Source organism: Tenrec ecaudatus, chromosome 12, assembly GCF_050624435.1.
Source record: "Tenrec ecaudatus isolate mTenEca1 chromosome 12, mTenEca1.hap1, whole genome shotgun sequence".
NCBI classification, from domain to species: Eukaryota; Metazoa; Chordata; class Mammalia; order Afrosoricida; family Tenrecidae; genus Tenrec; species Tenrec ecaudatus.
The window spans coordinates 31,296,058-31,314,727 of NC_134541.1; the positions used below are offsets into that span (position 1 = coordinate 31,296,058).

Sequence of the window (18,670 nt, forward strand, 5' to 3'; positions counted from 1 at the left end):
GAACTTCTCCCAGAAATGGGCTGGCCACCCCGTGAGCTCCTTTCTGGAGGTCCCCGGGGAACATCGTGCACTGAGGCCCTTAAGACTCCAAGTCCCGATTATGGCCAGAGCGAGGCAAATTCAGTTTGTTAATTTGCTACAGGGCAAAATACTTGACTTTTAGTGGAGTAATATAAATTCAGAGGCACTAAGGATGAATAGACTATTAGAAGGGGCTAGGACAAAGGGTAGGAATCAGTCACACAATGACTTAAAATAATAAAATTAAAAAATGACTTGTTTATTAAAAAATAGTCATATTTAATGTATGGCCAGCCTCCCCTCCAAAATAAGGCACATTACTGCCATCTGTTGTCAGAATAAAAATACAAATCTATATTTTCCTATATAAGGGTAAGGCAAAAAAGCATTGCAACAAGATATAGAAACCTTTAGCATACAAAATATAAAAATGGAAAGCTATAGTTTCTTGACATACCCTCAGCTAAGTGTGCCACTTTTGAAAGCAGTGCCCCGAGAGGCGGACAGTCTTAGAAACCCTACACACGGGCTGCTATGAGTCGGAACCAACTGGCTTGTTCTAGCCAGCACCTGGAGGAGCTTACTTCTGAACCAGCTTAACAGCCCCTAACAGCAGCAGCAGCAACAACAGAGGCAGCATGAACTCCAGGGCAGTGGGCTAATCCTTCTCTAAGGAGTTTGCTCTCCTCAACTTACATCAAGAGATTCAAATCATGGCCCTTTTAAATGCTCTTTGAGTTTGGGAACAATGAGAGGTCTGAAGGGACAAGATCGGGGTTATATGGTGCTGGGATAGGTTTCTCACGAGATTCTTGTAAGAAAGGTACGTTGTCATGATGGGGGATAAATAGCTTAACTTTCCTGGCGTTTTCCTTATTAATGCAATTTTCTATTTCCTTTTTAAGAATTACAATTAAAGGATCATTTTATTGGGGGCTCATACAGTTCTTATAACAATCCATACATCAATTTTATCAAGCACATTTGTACATATTGCCCTCATTATTTTCTAAACATTTACTTTATATTTGAGCCCTTTGTACCATCTATTTTGTCCCTCCCTCCCTCCCTCCCTCATGACCCCTTGATAAATTATTATTTTCACATCTCATACCGACCGCTGTCTCCCTTCCCTGTTTCTGTTGTTTGTCCCCCAGGAGGTGTGGGTGGGATGGGGAGAAGAGAGGTTATTTTCTTAAAAAGCTTTTCCTCTAATAACATCCATGATTATTCTATGTCCTCTGAGAAAAATCTATCAAGATTATGTCTTTAAAATAAACAAAAAACAGTTGCCATAAGCTTTGGAGCTGACAGCTGTCTGGGGTTTAACTAGCCCATCCGATTTCCTCAGAAGCCATTGCTTTGGTTGGACTTTTTAAAAGGCCTCCCTAGTGAGACTAAGACAAGCATATTACTGTGAGAACATGGCTGCATTCATTGATAGCACATACATGTTCACACACATCCATGCACCTATGAGCGATACTTTTTGACTGACCCTATGTGTGACATCGCTCCACTGCTTATAGCCTGCCCAACTGTCTAGTTCAGTGCAGAAAAGAACACTTGGTCAAACCCTACTATGCACCACGCATGCTAGGCACTTTCCATGCTTATCCTGCCATCAGAACCACCGGGCTCTGAAGAAACGCTGACCTCTAGGGTAGGGAGGAGTCGGGAACAGGAAAGACCTAGGAGGGGCCATACCCCTGTTGGTACTATTGGATATAGTATAGTTTCCCTTTCGTTTGGCACTCCTGTGAAATCCCGGAGACTCGAGTGTTCATCCAGGCCAAGCACTTGTGGAGGTCTAGGGCAGCAGTTCTCAACCTGTGGGTTGCGCCCCCTTTGGGGGTCAAACAACCCTTTCACAGGGGTTCCCCGATTCAGAACAGTAGTAAAATTACAGTGATGTAGCAGCGAAAATAATGGTATGGTTGGGGGGTCACCACCACATGAGGAACTGTATAAAAGGGTCGCGGCTTTAGGAAGGTTGAGAACCACTGGTCTATAGAGCGATGAAAGCTAGAAAGGGCTTGTTTGCATAAAATCAGAGTCAATCTTGTGAAACCCTGTGTCCATTCATCAATGAAATTCCAATTTCACGTTATTGTATCCACGTGGCAGAAAGCAGGGAAATTTCAGGGCCTAAGCCCACTAGGTTGGTCAAGACCATTGCTTAGTATTCAGACAACCCCATCAACAAGGCTCATTAATACACATTTTCCTATAATGCTGGCCTGTGGCTTTTAATTAAAGCTGCAAACCCCAGAGCAATGTTCTTCCTGGGTTCAAGGCTGAGCGAGCTGCTGTGTGCAAACATACTGAGAGGGGGCGTGAGGGATCAGCGATGAATGCTACAAGGTATGGTGACGTCTTTTTCCTGCATTCAATCTTATTCAATTCTGAGGGATAGTGGGGTCTACTTTAAAAAAAAAAGTTAAGCCTCGGGTCAGCACGGGAGGTAGCTAATACAACCAATGAAATATACAAGTTCAGGCCAGTATTCTAAGGGGAAGTAATGGGCTAGGGGCAGTGATGGCAGTGGGAGAAAGGGACCAAGGTGCCCTCCTGCAAGGCCTGATGGTTAGCGAGTGCAACCAGGGTGCAGCCCTGGGAATAACAGTCCCCAGCAAGCCAGCCAGGTGATCAGCGCACTCCCTGAAGCCCAGGCACAAGGGAGAGAGCAAGGACCAATGGGTAACAAACAACTCAAAGCCCTTTCTCATCTCCAGAGAATATAGGCAGCTGGGAATCTGTAGGCAGTGGAGACAAAATCTAGGTATTTCCCCCCAAGAGAGGTTCAAATGGCAGTCCTAATTTTAAGCACATGCGACATTATGTGGAGGTGAAATTTAAAGACAGGGGAACCAAAAACCTCCTAATCTGTCACGGAATCTCCTATTTTTCTCTCCTGCATTTAGCCTGCCCTGGAAGAGGTGATTTCACCAAATATACTCATGTTTCTAACAAGTCCCCTCTAAGAAACATCTTCCTACGCTTCCTCTATAAGGTGGAAGTGTATTTGAAAGGAAGGTGTGTTACAGGGCACTGCAGATGCAAGACCCCTACCAGGTAACTTGTCTGGAAACCTGGCTTCTCAAGTCGTCTTTGATCTAAGGGAAACCAGGAATCTGGGGTACCTGCACTTTCAGTACTTAAATTCTTTTCCGTAGTTAAGTGAAAAAGAAAGGTGTTTCAAGTGCACGCAGGGGCTTTCAATGGGACAACCCCATTCTCTGAAGGCCCATTCCCATCAACTGTCTGGAGCCCTTGACTCGTGTGTCATTAACAAGTCAGCCGGGTTCCCTTCCTTGGCCAACCCTTCCCATGGATGTCCGTGAGCCGTAAATCAGGTTCCCACAAGCTCACAGCAGACCCTCATCTATGCACCCAGGCCAAGTTGCCTTCTTCAACTGGGGGCTACCCAAGGCTGCTGCCACACTGGCTCTCCTCCAACAAGCGGTCTCCGCGGAGCTTCCATTGAAATACCACGTGGACTTCCTCAAGTTCACGCGGGAGCTGAAGAGAAAAGCTCTGGGGGCAACACCTTGTCTAGTCTTCCACTCCTTGGAGACAAAGGACTGGAGGAAGGTGGGCAGGCGGACTTTGTTGGCGGTTGCAGAGCTTATTATGGATGAGCCCAGGGGAAAGGGCTAAGGCTCCACACCTGAAGGTACAGGGCTTACTTTCCCAAGGGCACCAACAGATACCAGTCACCGCAAAGACATTCAATGTCAAGGGCACAAACTGTGCTGCATTTCACAGATAATGGAGCCATCTGAGCAGTTAAGGACTCGCCAGAGAGCCGAGTCCAGAGCAGGAAGGCGACCAGCGCAGTTGGACTGCACGCCACTCCCTTCACTGATTTCAGAGCCCCCTGACCATCTCCACCAACCCAGCGGTGCAGGCAAACCCCGAAGATCAAACGCTTTCATACACATGGTGGCGATCGGAGAAGCGTGCTGCTCAGGCTGCAGGGACATTTCATTTGTTTAAATGTTTTTATTTAAAAAAAAATTAAAGACCTTCATGGCACAACTTCTTCCCAGCACAGTCATGTTTTAGTTATTATCAGTAACAATACAATTACAACCAATAAATCAATGGGAGGGGAGAAAAACCCTTCTGACCTCAAACCTTAAAAAAAAAAAAGTGGGTGCGGGGGTGGGGTGGGGGTGCGGCACTTCAAACTTAACACCAGAAAACCTTTCAAAGTTCATTGCCAACACAGCGTTCTATATTGGCATTCCATTTTCTACCACTGAGGCAGGCCCAGGGAGTGCTGAGAAATAAGTGTCCCGATACAAGGTGTACAGATGAGGTAATTTACAACACAGAAGTTGTTACTCTGTAAACCCTTGCCCCGCCCCCCAATTGGGTCTTTTAGTTTTGTTTCTCGTGCTTCTGCAGTGACTCCGTAACAGCGCTGTTGCACTTCTATGTATTTAGAAAGGCTCTTGGGAGGCACCGGAGTCCCTCTGCATTCACTTTCAGCTCCATGTGAGGTCTGCTGGGCGCCAGCACGTCCAGCGGTCTGCAGCTAACCCCGTCAACCTCAGCTACACCTAGATCTCTGGGCTACATGGGTGGGGCTCTTAAGACTTGATTTCCAACCCCTGCCCTCGAAAGAAAGTTCATTCATCAGAAGTGTTCTGTTCAGGTCGCAATCCAGTGCAAATGTCATCACAAATCGCACCTCTGGAACGGCTGGTGCTTTTAGCCTTTGCACAAAGGCAGCCTGGCAACCCCACAGCATCCCAGGGCACGAAAGGGTCAAGTACAATAAATATTGACTGTTGAAGTGGCCACAAGGAAGAAAACCACCCTGCCACACAGAATGCGTCCCTTCAGCTCTGCCCGTCCAAGACAGCCGCTATGAAAGGAGGTTCTGGCTTCGTTCAAGGTTTGCCACTACAGCCAGAAAAGCCGCCACCTCACTCAAGTGACCAACGCTAAGATGGGTTACAGAGTGAGATGAGGTTTATTAACTTCAGCTTCCCGATCAGTCATTATGCCCAGGCAGGAAAGGCTTGTGAGTCTGTAAGGAGAGAATGGGGAACTAAGACACGCCGGAAGTTTTCCCAGTTCCCACGAGCAGCTACGGTAATGAAAGAATAGGAGAAAACACGGGGCTGATGGTTTTGCTATTGTGCTTAACAAACTAGGCTTCCTCAGTGAAGCACCTGATAGACTTAGGTGGTTGGAGTACAGTGGAAAGTCCACTTTACACATACACACAAACACACAAAAAACTGGCAACTTCTTCCACCCCCAATCCCTGCACTGCTGAGACACAAAATGAGTTTTTATGGCAAAGGATCCTTAATCCCCAGAGACGCTTTGGCTTGTGGTGCTTTTTTAAGGCCTCTCTGCCCTGCCCGGTACCATAGGTCGAACGAGGGGTATATAAAAATGGGGCCTTGGGAAGCCCCCTGGTACAGGGCTGCAGGCCCCTCGGATGTGAACATTGAGACACCCACCCAGCGAGACCTTTACACAGGGAACTTAAACCTAACCTTGATAAATAAAACCAAACGTTTATTTACACCAAAGAATTCCAACATTGGATCTTTCACATATGAAGGACAAAGTATTATATACACACATAGCAAGGGGTGGGGCGGCAGGGCTGGAACAGAGTCCCGTTTCCCTACAAGCACAAGTCTTCAATGGTGGCTCTGCTCCTGCCTCTCGGGTCACATTTACAAGTCCTCTCACTGGATGATGGGCCGTGAGAGGGGAGGGGAGGGGAGGGGAGGGAAGAGAGGAGGAGGAGGTGGGAGAAAGCGTAAAATATAACCCAGTGTGGCCACAGCTCCCTTTAGCTCTTAAGAGTTGCTAGCAAGAAACCTATGGAGATAATGTTTGTTTGTTATGTATAAAAGCAAGGAGTATGTCTAGTAATAAAGTAAATTTCAAAGGGCCTAGTCAAAGAAAACCGGGGGCGGGAACATGGACGGACACCTTTTGCCTTCCCTCCTGCCAGATAAAGAGCACACAGCGCCCTGGCAAGAGGAGAGGCGAGAGAGGGAGGGTGTGAGATACTTACACTGACATTCCAAACCAAAACGACGAGGGGAGTGCGGGTTAGGAAAGTAAGACATGATTCAAACTGAACAGAAGACGTTAGGGTCTGTCTGAACTCTGGGTAGATTTTTAACATCTTAACGTAACCAAGATACGTGTCCGTCTGTTCAATTCACCGAAGCTCTTCTGGAGTCAAGTGATCAAGTGAGGAGCAGTACAGTGCTTCCAATCGGGGCCCCTCTTCCTCCTTTCCTCCCTGCCCGCCTCCCCTGAGAAGCTACATCTGGTGATCCCTGGAGAAGAGCGTGCGAATCAAGCCCCCGCCCCGAGTGTGGCTGGTGTGGCGGCACTGGTGGGCCCGGGGAGAAATCTTCACCCAAATGCAGCAGCCGGATTGAGGCCGCTTCATCGTTGCTCTTTAGGGACGCGGAACTCAAATTTGGAAGGGGAGGAAAAAATTTGTCCATGAAATATTCCACCAGCAGGTAATTTTTCAGGGAATCCCCTGAGTTATGAAAGTTCGAGTTAAAAAAAAGAGAAAGAGAGAGAGAGAGAAAAGAAAGTCAGCCTATTATATTTTTTTTATGACTGAACTACTATAAATCCACAAGCAACGGGTCAGACACGGTGCTTCTGCAGCGACTCCCCCTCCCCGCCAGGCGCGAGCTGTGTCAAGGGGAGGGCGGGCTCCCCGACCTCTGTTCAGGCATCAGGAGACAGAAGGACCATTACTGCTGAGCGCCAGCGGCAGCTGGGACAGGCATCCCGAGGGGGTTGGCAGCCGCAATCACTGGTGAGCCTGCCAGAGGTCCGAGAGGTGAAGGGGTTGGCACTGAAGAAATCCCTGAAAGAGAAGAGCAGGCAGTGAGCTAGAGACACCAAAGAGAAACCAAATCTACTGCCATCGAGTTGATTCTGACCCAGTGACCCCTTAGGACAGCAAGCAGTGCCCCCGTGGGATTCTGATGCTGTAACTCTTTATAGAAAGCCCCGTTGTTCTCCTGCAGAGCACCTGGTGAGTGTGAACCACTGGCCCTGTGGTTAGTAGCCCAACTGGTAACTCACTAGGATACCAGTCAGGGCAATCCCCACAGCCAGTTTTCCATGGCCCTGATCGCAAATGTGACACAAGGCAGTCGCCTCTCTTTACTCAGGGCACAGCCTTAGCCAGCTTCTACTGTGCCTCCACCCAATCCTCAGAGTCGAGTCCCAATAAAGTTTAAGGAATGTGGTAATAAGGCTTGGACCTAGATCGAAGGCAGTGCTGGCCAACAGAGCTTCCTGTGATGATGGAAAGGTGCTGTTAATTTGTGCCACCAACAGAGGTGGCCCACTAGTCACACGTGTCGTGTCACCACTGAACACTGAAAGGAGGAGCAGTAGCAGAACCAAGAGCCAGACACGGAACAACAAAGTGATGGACTCCCCAACGCACTGAGCAAGTCAAGCTGAGCGGTTTGGGCGGGACGCTGGCTTGTGGAGTGGGGTGCTTCTGGGTACGTAATTGGGGGAGGCTGGACTGCTGATTCGTGGAAGTGCTGCTGAGTGCCTCTGGGCTGAGGCTTACAGGAGGTTTATTGAACCATGGGGCTTGAGGTCAATGCCTTCAGTCTGGAGCTTAAGGGACTGGTATGCCCTCTGGGCATTAGCAGATCTGAAAGAACTGTGTAACATGTTCTGAGAAGTAACTCTCAGGCATTACAACTTGTTACCTTCCTTAATCAACTCTTTAGTAGTGATTTTTCTTCTGTGAGTTCTGTGCAGTCATCAAATGGATAAACTGCATACGAGTTAAATAGAGAACACTGATTTAGACACACCAGCGGGTCGATGTCCCCAAACAGACTTAACCAGCACCTGCTTTTGCTGTTACCAACAAGGCTGCCATGAGTAACCTTCCATGTATGTTCTTTTGCACATGGGCAAGATCCTATGCAGAGATCAATTCTGGAGGATGGGTCTGCGTCTTTGAAACAGAATGGTGACAAGAGTGATGATCTGAGTGATGCCCTCACTACCACGAGTGTATCCCCTGGGAGGCTGCCTACGTATGTCATGGTGCCTTTTGATTACTTCTGCACCCCCTACAATATTATGTAATAACAAGAAAAATGAATTTCATATAAGTCTTTACGATTTACTAGGCACACTGTAGTTGGTCTAACTATCCTCACACCATAAATCCAAGACATACTCATATACAAGCCCCCCACCCCCACCCCTGTCTCCTAGTTTTGTTTCTAATGGCCGTGATGTGGATGAATGGTTCTCGCTGTGTACTTCATGACTTGCTGGAGTTTCTATATCTTTCTGGGAGAAATCTGCAGTTAGGGAAGCTGGAATTCTGATCTGGAAACACTTTTTAAACCTTCATTCAAGCTGGTCACAAAAATCTACCAGCTGCCAGAAACACATTGCAGTCTGTTGTGGGAAAGCCACACATGCCTCGGCCAGTGTGGCTAGAAGGCTGACAATGCAGAGGAGAAAACACCCAGGCACCAGAATGAAAACAGTCACGGGTTTCTACTTCTGTAAGCGAATTTATCGAATGAACTAACCTGACATCATGTTGGCGCTGCTGACAGGCGCGCTGCCCCCAGGCATGCTAGATGCGCCCATCCGAGCCTGGTCCTTCACAACTGTGTCTACAAGAGAGAAAAGGGTGAGGCTCTACGTCCTTGAAGGATTACGCGAGCAGTCTGGAGCATTCACCAGCCACTTTCAGTTTATTTAGACTCCTCTCTGCCATCCAGGCCAACTCAGAGACACGCTGTGCAGGGTTCCCGTGGGAGCAGAGGGCGTCAGCGTCCCTCTCATGGCGCAGCTGCTGGGCTTGAACCACCCACCTTGCAATTCAGCAGCCCAATGCTTAGACCACAGTGCCACCAAGAGTTCCAGAGAACTCACAGTGGAAGCACCTTCATCATGAATGCAGGTAAGTAATTAGAGACGCCTGCGCTGTCAAACAGATGAAGGCTAGCTCCTGAGTAAAGCAAATGATGTAAAGATGGAACCACTTCCAAGAGTAGAGCCAACTCACACAAAAGATGTTCCACGGCTCGATGGGAAATGGCATAACCTAAACTAGTCACCAGCAATTCCCAGCATCTACATGCTTAATCAAATGATGCCTTACATATATTGTTAGATTTTACCACACACCACAGCTCAGCATTGTGGTGCTGGAGAAGAATATTAAAAGTACCATGGACCGCTAAAAGGACAAAGAGATCTGTCTTGGAAGAAGTACGGCCAGAGTGCTCCTTGGAGGTGAGGCTTTGTCTTACGTACTTAGGACATGTTGTCAGGAGAGAACAGAAAAAAACCAAACCCCAAAGACAGGTTCTCCAGGAGAGAGACAGACGCAGGGTCCGGGCGCTGGTGGTGTTCCGCAGTGTTGTGCAGAGGGCTGCTCGGAGCCAGGACCTGCTCCATGGCACCTCACAACAGAGCTCAGCTGGGGAGCACGGCCGCCAAGAGGCACAGTAACAACAGCCCACACTCTGCTCTACCTGTCCCGTTGGCCTATTTCGGTGCATTAGATTGGGCCAGAACGTAAGGGGTTCGTCATAACACCCCCCTCCCCCTCCCAAAGAAGAGCTTGATTTAAGTTGAAACTACCACCATAGAGATGGCGGGGGTCTAAGTGGCAGTCTCACACAGGACAGAAGTCAGAAATACTCATGGGAGGGGATTCCCTGGTTTGGAGGGTAACCCCTCTTTTCACAAAAATTGGTCTAATAATGTGTTTAGTGCTTCCTTTCTGGCTCCAAGGTCATCGGCTAATTGCCTCCGGGCCTAAAGGCTTCCAAGAGGTCATCCAAAACACAACCATTACTTTTCACTTGGAAGAGGAGCAACTGAGGAAGGAGGAGTGTTAGCAATGGGGGGGGGGGCGGGATGTGGAACTCGGGGTTCACTGCCTCCGTGGGCACGAAACCAGAAGAACTAGAAAGTGCCTACGACCACTGGTGCATGTTAGATCCAAGACTGCAAGAGAAACCTGATTCAAGGGAGAAAACAGAAGTTCTAATTCTTGTGGTCCCAGACTTTCTTGAGCCATAAAAGCTGGATGAACCTCTGAAACCATGGTCTGGACATAATCTTGAAACCATAAACTGGAAAAAACCCCTACTACAGTCTTCTTAAAACAGTTTATTTAGCTCCACTAATGAAAACCAGTCTGCGCTGAGCCTTCTTATGCTCTTTTTAAAAACTATCAAATTGACACCAGCAACTGGAAAGATTAGACAGAAACCTTTAGGGCAGTGAGTTTCTATCAATGAGGAAATAAACCAGAAAAGGAGGCGAGAATGGCTGTGTAACGCAAAGAACATAACTCATGTCATTACACTGTACATGCACAACACTTGAATTGCTGTATGTTTTGCTGTACACACACACACACACACACACAACGAAAGGGGCCGACTCTGGGCCCAGAGCTTTTCTCACAGCAGGTAGTCCCCCTGCAGTGGTGGGAGGGAGGGCCTGACCAGGCTCTCGGCACAGGATAGACTGTGGGGACTCACAGAAATAGGGGTGTTCCATGGCCTCCCGAGCGGTGAGCCGGGACTGGTGGTCGTATCGCAGTAACTTGTCCAGGAAATCCAAAGCCTCCGGGCTGACGAGGTGCTGGTTTTCACTGTGGACAAAGCGTTCCCATCGCTTCCGCGAGTGCCTGCAAACCGAGAGGGGGAATAAGACGTGGACCGGAGGCAGCCAAGCCCACGAGCCCCCAGATGGTCCTTAGTGGACAGGAACCCAGCCAATAGCAACATGGGACCAAATGGCAGGCCAGCATTGTCAAAGCACTCGCTGGAGAAACACCACCTCTAATGGGCGGGGGGTTGGAAATGGTGGTGGTGTACACATCTGAAACACAATCCAGGTTATTTTGTAGAACGAGTGCCAGGTGGCTAGGCCAATCAGGTTCCACTGCCCTCCCCGCACACATCCTTTTTCTGCAACTTGGTCGGCCAAACAAAGCCTTTCCCTCCCCCAAAGCCCACCTTCTTTTAGAGGTGAATTTGTTAATACTGTGCTCGGTCACTATTGCCAGTCAGCTGTCGGCCTATCAGTCTTGAAGTGCACATTTTCTTTCTCTTTGGAAACACTGAGATTTTACAAGAGATTTAAAAAAAAAGTTTTGGCCTAAAAGTAAAGCTTCTCTATTAAAACCCACCTTCCATTCACTTCCCAGGAATCCTTAGCCCTAAAAGTGAGTGTGAGGAGATGGTCGCACAGAGCAGGCCTGCCCGCGCAGCTCTCCGTGGCACGGGGCTCTTTGACCAAGACACCACAACCGCGGAAGACCAAACTATCAGCTTACACTCAAGTGCTCAAGCCTTAATGCGTGGTCTTGTATTTGACGACTTACCTGCCCAAGATGTCATTGAAACGTGGATCTAATTCAATGTTGTATTTGTCAATATAGTCGTATAAATCTTCTGTCCCCAGAACCTTGGCTATCCTCACCAACTAGGATCAAAACAACACAAAGGCCCCAACCGCGTGAGTAGGCAAACAGTTAATTATGGCTAAGTCAATAGAAAGGGATTATCATGACTTCCACAATGAATAATACCTCTTAATGTGTTTCAAAAAAAGGATGAGGCTTTTTACTCCCATAAAGAGTCGCTGTCTAGGAAACCCACAGGGGCAGTCCCACTGCATCTATAAGGCTCCTATGGGCTGGCATCGATTCAGTAGAAGAGACTACAGATTTACTTCAAATGTTTGTGAACAGCAGATTTCCCAGTAAAATTCCATAAATTTGACTTGAAATGTCTCCGTAGTGAAGGTGCTATTTTGCCCTCAAAAAGCCAGCAGGTGCCACATTTCCCTGCAAGTTCTGTTTTTAGACAAATCACTCATGTCTAACACCACTGCCTTTTGTACCTTTGTCCACACTGCAGCTCCCATGCTTATGACATAAGTTACACCCAATCCTCACTTACCGACCACCGTGCTGTCTGACATTCCGCCTCACGACAACAGGGACACAAACCTATCTAGCTGACCACCTGGCAGTCACACACACTGAGGGCGGGAGAGCAATGCTGGCTGCGATGCTGCGTTACAGGTCAGGGCCAATTTGTCTGGGCCCCGATTTTCAGTGGTCTGGGAGTTAAGTAACAACATAGGCATTCTTCATTTCACATCTGAAGTGGCGCTGCCTCCTCCATTTCCACACAGTACTAATTTTCCCATAATGACCTACCTGGTCTTTGGAACCCAACTGGGTGGGTAAGTGAGGGGTGAACGTATTTCCTTATAAAATTTGCTTTACTAGACTGTGAGTTCTCTGAGAATAAGGACTATTCTTTCTTTTATTCTGTAGTCTTCAGCTTTCCACAACATCTGAGAGTAATTTGATGACTTAAACTGGATGACAGTCATATGGGTGTTCATGTTAATATTATTTGAATTATACATGTCTTATGGAATATTTTACCGGTACATCTAACAACACAAGTACAACTAATAATCTTGGGGGAACTGTCTGATTTTAATAAGCTAAAACTGATAGCTTTCAAAAATAGTAAAGTGAGGCCCAAAGTCAAGTTTGCTGAACAAGTGGTGAATTAAAAATTATTCTAGAGTTCCACTCCCAGAGAGTGGACAGGCCTTGGTGGGATAGGCACCTGTGTTCAAGCAAGATGCACGGGGCCTTCTAATGAGTAGACAAGCCTGACATCATTAGGAAGACTGATGGGAACATGTCTCACCTGATCGTAGTTATCGTGTCCATGGAAAAACGGCTCCTTCCGGAAGATCATACTAGCCAGCATACAGCCCAAACTCCACATGTCCAAACTATAGTCGTACATCTGTGTGCGCGGTTAAAAATCACTGTTATCATACACAGATCCCCAAGGTCTACCACTTCACAATGAAAGTGCTTTTCACTATGAAAGACAAAAAAGCTCTAAAGCTCCACAGCCTCAAACCCAGACCATCAACACCCTTCGTGTATTTTCTAGTCTTTTCTTCTATGCATTTCCCCCTTTAAGTTTCAAAACAAGACAACAAAAAACCCTTTATTATGAATTGGATTGAAGGGTTTATAAACTATTTTCCATTGAATAACTCACAATTTGTTTCACATCACTGACTGCAGTTCCCACAGTGTAACACCACTCCTCCTCCTGTTTCCCGACGCCACGCATCCTTAACCCTTCCTGATTTCGGAACTCTCTCCTTGGGAAGTATCAGCCTGTTCGTCTCAAATAGCTGATTACTCTTAGGAATGCACACCTCACTTGTGTTACGGTTCCCCCTTAAAGACCTGTCTATTGTTTGGCTGAAAATTGATTTCTGCTCCATATCTTCAGGGTGACTAAGGGCCACCGTCTCAAGGATTCTACCTGCCACCACAATTGTAGTCTGGCCAGTAACCGTGGTCTTTAACCGAACTGTAACATCTGCATTGGGAGCCCTGGTGGCACAGGGGTTGGGATGCTAACTGCAAGGTCAACAGTCTGAAACCATTAGGTGCTCTTTGGGAGAAGGACAGGTTTTCTATTTCTGTATAAAAGTCAGTGTCTCAGAAACCCACAAGGGCAGTTCAACCCTGTTCTCTATGGTTGTTAGGAATCAGAATCACCTCGAATGGCAGAAAGCTGGTTTGGGTAACCACATTTATTCACTTTCTGATGTACTGAAAGTAGGGGGTATGCTCTAAAATTGAGGTGGTAATGAGTGTACAATTCATATGACTGAACTATTGAATTGTATGGTATGTAAATTATGTGCCAATAAAATTGTTGGGGAGGGAAAACTTTTAGAGTCTCAGAAATTCACAGGGGCAGTTCGAGAGGGTTGCTATTAATGGGTATTGGCTCCAGGTGGTTTGGCATAAGACAGTACATGATCTTTCACCATTACAGTATTGTAAAGAATATCCTTCTGCAAGAAGGGCTTTTTGAACTCTGGAATCTTGCGGTTAAAGAGTATGCAACATTTTAAAGTATCTGATAATATCACCTGGACTTTTATTGTCACTGGGTCATAAACTAAGTACTGCAAGAATTTCAAAAACACATGGCAACTCTTTCATGCTACATAAACTAGATCTGGAGTTTCAAAAATTAGAAAAAGCAACTTAGTTGCATAGTCTCTCAAGTTAGGACCAATTGCAAAACCATTCATATTCTACTGACAACAATAAAAACAACATGAGAGATCAATCAGTGACTCTTATTTTACATCCCATACAAAATGGTCTGCTCCAGGTGGAGGAATGACAGAAAACACCGTAATTCCCAATATGTGCACAATACCAACGACGGGGCTGGAGCTCCTTTCTCTCCTCTCACCTGATAGTCTACAAGCAGCTCAGGACCTTTGAAATAGCGGGAAGCGACTCTGACATTATATTCCTGGCCAGGATGGTAAAACTCGGCCAAACCCCAGTCTATTAGTCGCAGCTGAAAGGAGGAAGAAAAAAAAGAGGGAAAAATAATGAACGATCGTGTCTTCCCGTATGCTACCCATCGCCCTGCCAATAGAGCCTTTGTACACAAGACCAATCACATCGCTCCCTCAGAAATATTTGCAGCGCCTACTGATTGCCTTTAGGATAAAGACCTAACTTCTCAGCTGGACAAACAGGGCTCTCCATGACCTGGTCCCTGCGCTCCAGTGAGACTGACAGTTCCTGAAAGACACAATCTCATTCTGTGCTTGTAATTTCTTAATTTGCTCGCATGATTAGATCGTTACCAAAATCTAATCAGTTCCATTATTGGCAAACATCTCATCTTCTGAAATATTACGTATATTAGCTTCTCAATGAAGTCTTTTCTAATCATCTGAGAAGAACCAACCCTACTTCTTGAACCTCAGACATATCTCTTCCACAGAACTTACAACCCTTTATTACACATATAAGGACTCCCGTTTTCTGACTGTCCAGTTTACACACAGCCAGAATGATGGGCAACTCCAGAAAGCCTATTATGTTGAAATTTCAAGGTACAAACTTTGATCCACAATAATAAATGGGCATACATCAAAACATTATTGCATCATTGTGTTAAAGATGTCTCAGTGTCTCTGGAAGGGCTTGTGTTTTTTTTATGCATAGAAAGATAAACTATAAAGACAAACACTCGATTAACTAACATTAGATATATAACTGTGTTCCAAATTGGTTCCAAATTCATTTTAGACCCAAGAACGAACTTGCTCATAAACCTGGATTGCCTGTACACACCCAAGATGCTTTCTGTATTCACCTTTGTAATTTCCAAAATTCAACATAATGTCACGTATACAGGGAAGGAAAAAATATCAATAAATTCTTATTGAGATAATGAAGTAACAAAGATACACTAAACTGATATATTTTTTTTAACCAAAAATGTGCATTGAAGACAGAAAGAATGGGGACAAGAGGCAACCTTATGTAGTCACTGTGCAAACAGTAGGGACACTGACATGGTAATAAGGCCTGAGTGCCCTGCAGGGACAGAGCCTCTGAGCTCCGGCTGACAGGCCCAGTGTCTTCTTTGTTTCATAAACAAAGGGCTATCGAGCAAAAGCATTCCCAGATGATGACGTCTGTTCTTCTGGCTAGAACCATAGCCTCTCACTGTGATTCCTACCGGGGCTCCTGTCCGATCCACTCCTCACTGTCAGTGCTAAACTCACAGTGATCCACCCTGTGGGCTCCTGAGACTGTAACTGCTTACAGGAGTAGAAAGCCCAATCCTTCTCCCTCAGAGCTCTTGGTTTCAAACTGCTGCCCGTGTGGATCGCAACCCATCTTGTAACCACTTCGCCACCAGGGCTCCTCTAAATGAAACCCCTATCATTCACAAAAGCTGTAGAAAAGGGGATGGACTCAGTACAGCACATTTATGCAGGATGTTAAGCCTCGGCAACAGGATGCTCAGTGAAGTAGGTGAGATCGCAGAGGACAAGTACTGCATGACTCCAGGTGACCTGCTCCTCAGGAGAAAGAGGCTTTGCTCTGGCAGAGATTTACAGCTTGCAATCGCTATCTAGGGGCACCGAGTCAGAAGTGACTGGTGGCAGTGGGGTTCGGGTATATAGTCTATTACACTTTAACAAACAAAATGAAAGCACTGATTGTTCCCTGCACTCACTCCAGTCCCCATGCCTGCTCCCCTTCTCAACAACAGCAACCCCACCAATCCCATGACTCCGGTGAGAAACTTCCCATGTGCCCTTTCACACTTCACCCCTGTCTGTCATCAATGCTGCTAGTGCAACCATACTCTGACCGTGACCATCACCTCCTCTGTCACTGCCTGGCTCCAGGGGACTACCATCTCATATCTGAGTTTTCCAATAGCCTATTCTCCTCACCGCTCTCCGAGGTTTCACTGCCTTCCATTCTGCTCTACACAGCATCCAGAAAGCCTTTTAGTTTTGAATGGCTCAAGACTCATGACACCTTCCTTAGTCATTAAAAAAGTCTTATTCAATAAATAAGACCCAAGACCATAGTTTTCTGAACTATACTAATCTTACTACTTAAAACTATTCTCATAACTATGAATACTATTTTAAATAGGCTGAATGGTTAACTATTTCACTCATTTATCAAATGCCTCTCGGGTACCTAATAAAATTGTGACGGGTTCATGAAATCAAGTGTTGAAGATAGGCTATTAGCTCCATTGTGCAGATAAATGATCTACCATTTTACCTTTCTGTGTTCATGATCAATCATGACATTGTGGGGCTTCACATCTCTGTGCATAATTCCCATGCTGTGACAATAGTCTAGGGCCTGGAAGAGGGAAAGAGTGGATTTGAGTAAGCATGTTCACAGTTAAAGTCCTTGACTTCAGCTGGTCTTCAGACACTTGCTCAACAGGCCGTGTGTGTGTCAAGCAAGCTCAAACGCCGGTCTTGGTGCTCCAAGCCCCGCTCTTGACACCGCTGCTTCAGTACCCGTTCTTTTCCAAATGGCCCGAGTGAGCACCAAGTGTGCCCCTTCAATTTCTCATTCACAAACATAAGCTCCTTAAACGAAAGTTGATATTATAGACTTCTTATTCCAAACAAAAATCTGCCACAGGGAAGCGTCTACCCCGTAGGCTGGCAGACTATGGCCCACCGGGCCAGTCTGACCCGTGGGTGGCTTTGGTGATGAGCGCTTTATTGCAGCACCGCTGCGCCAACCCGTTTGCTCAGTCTCGTGTGCTACAAATGCAGTGTTGGGTAGTTCCAAAGCCTCTGCGGTCTATAAATCTAAAATATCAAATATTTGACTCCTTAAAATGGACTTTGCCAATCTCTGACTTCACACTGGAGTGGACTGAGTAGTATAACCTTTAGGGTTCACTAATCTTGGCCTTTCGAACAGCTGATATCAGTCATTCAAGTTCTTGTCCTTCCTGAAGGGCAACTTGGGTTTCTCTGGTTTCCAGGGCTCACTCAGCAAACATATCCAGGAATTTTCTGAAGCCCTGCTTGTTCCAAGACTGCATGAGTCAATGCAAAGCCCAAGCATCTCTGCCGGCAAGGTCTCCGCAGGGACTTCAAGGGCTCCAGCACCAGGCTTTATTTATGGCAGCTCTCACTTACTACGAATCCTCAGCCAAGTCTCAGCTGACCCATCTCGTGATTACTGGAGGCGAGGTACTTAGTAATTTCACTTTAGAAATCAAGGACCAATTTCAAGAGCAATCTTCAGGCAGAGATTTACATAATCCTAAAACAAGGATCCTTTGAGAGCCAAGTTAAGGTTTACTGTTTGTTGAATTCTTAATGAAATATAGTACACCAGAAGCCAGGGTTATTGGGGAGTTAGTTTTAGAAGGTGCAATGACTTTGTTGTGACTTATTTAGGAGGCATGGTGGAGGGTACAAAATACTTATAAAAGCTCTCTCTTCTGAATATCCTTTTCCAAGCATTCTAAATTACAGCCCTGTAAGACCCTATCCCATACCCTTACACATTAGAACAAAAATTCTGATACTGCTACCGTATTAAAAACATTTGTGCAAAAAAAACAAAAACAAAAAACAACCCGCTTATGTAGAGGTGCTTTCTTTCACTATACTTTACAGAAGTTAATTCACTGGCCTTTTTTTTTAAACCCGTTAACTAGACAATTTTAACAAAGGAAAGCTCAAGTAGTATCCAAAATCCCCTTACCTTCAGAATCTCATACATGTAAAATCGAATATCATAGTCTGTTAGCGTCTGATACAATTGCTGTGAAAGAAGAATGCAACATTGGAGTTAGGAAACAATGCTGATAGGAAGACAATTTCTGATCCTCATTGGTAGTAATTCAAACCATGACCTCACTCATTTGGCACTGTTCCAAGATCTGTCTGTTCGCTGGTCACCTACATCACGTTTACTTGAGAGCAGTGGTTCTCAACCTGCGGGTCGCGACCCCTTTGGGGGTGGAGGTCCAATGATCTTTTCACAGGGGTCGCCCGATTGAAAACAAAACAGTAGCAAAATTACAGTGATGAAGTAGCAGTGAAAATAATTTATAGTTGCAGAGGTCACCACAACATGAACTGTATTAAAGGGTCGCGGCATTAGGAAGGTTGAGAACCACTGTTTTAGAGAGATATTCTGGGGCTTTATTTGTGTGTGTTTTTTTTAAAAGATACTTTGTGT

At 46.1% G+C, this 18,670-nt stretch overlaps 1 protein-coding gene across 1 annotated transcript in view; it reads right to left on the reverse strand.

The window, feature by feature from the left end:
- Positions 1–5,540: 5,540 nt before the first annotated feature.
- The window catches only part of CSNK2A1 (casein kinase 2 alpha 1), a 46,365-nt gene continuing 33,235 nt past the window's right edge, over positions 5,541–18,670 (reverse strand). Inside the window, 9 exon segments of the mRNA XM_075563849.1 lie at positions 5,541–6,817; positions 6,819–6,895; positions 8,610–8,696; positions 10,584–10,732; positions 11,432–11,532; positions 12,783–12,884; positions 14,373–14,483; positions 16,733–16,816; positions 18,191–18,250. Coding sequence (XP_075419964.1) covers positions 6,761–6,817; positions 6,819–6,895; positions 8,610–8,696; positions 10,584–10,732; positions 11,432–11,532; positions 12,783–12,884; positions 14,373–14,483; positions 16,733–16,816; positions 18,191–18,250 — 828 coding nt within the window. The 3' untranslated portion in view covers positions 5,541–6,760.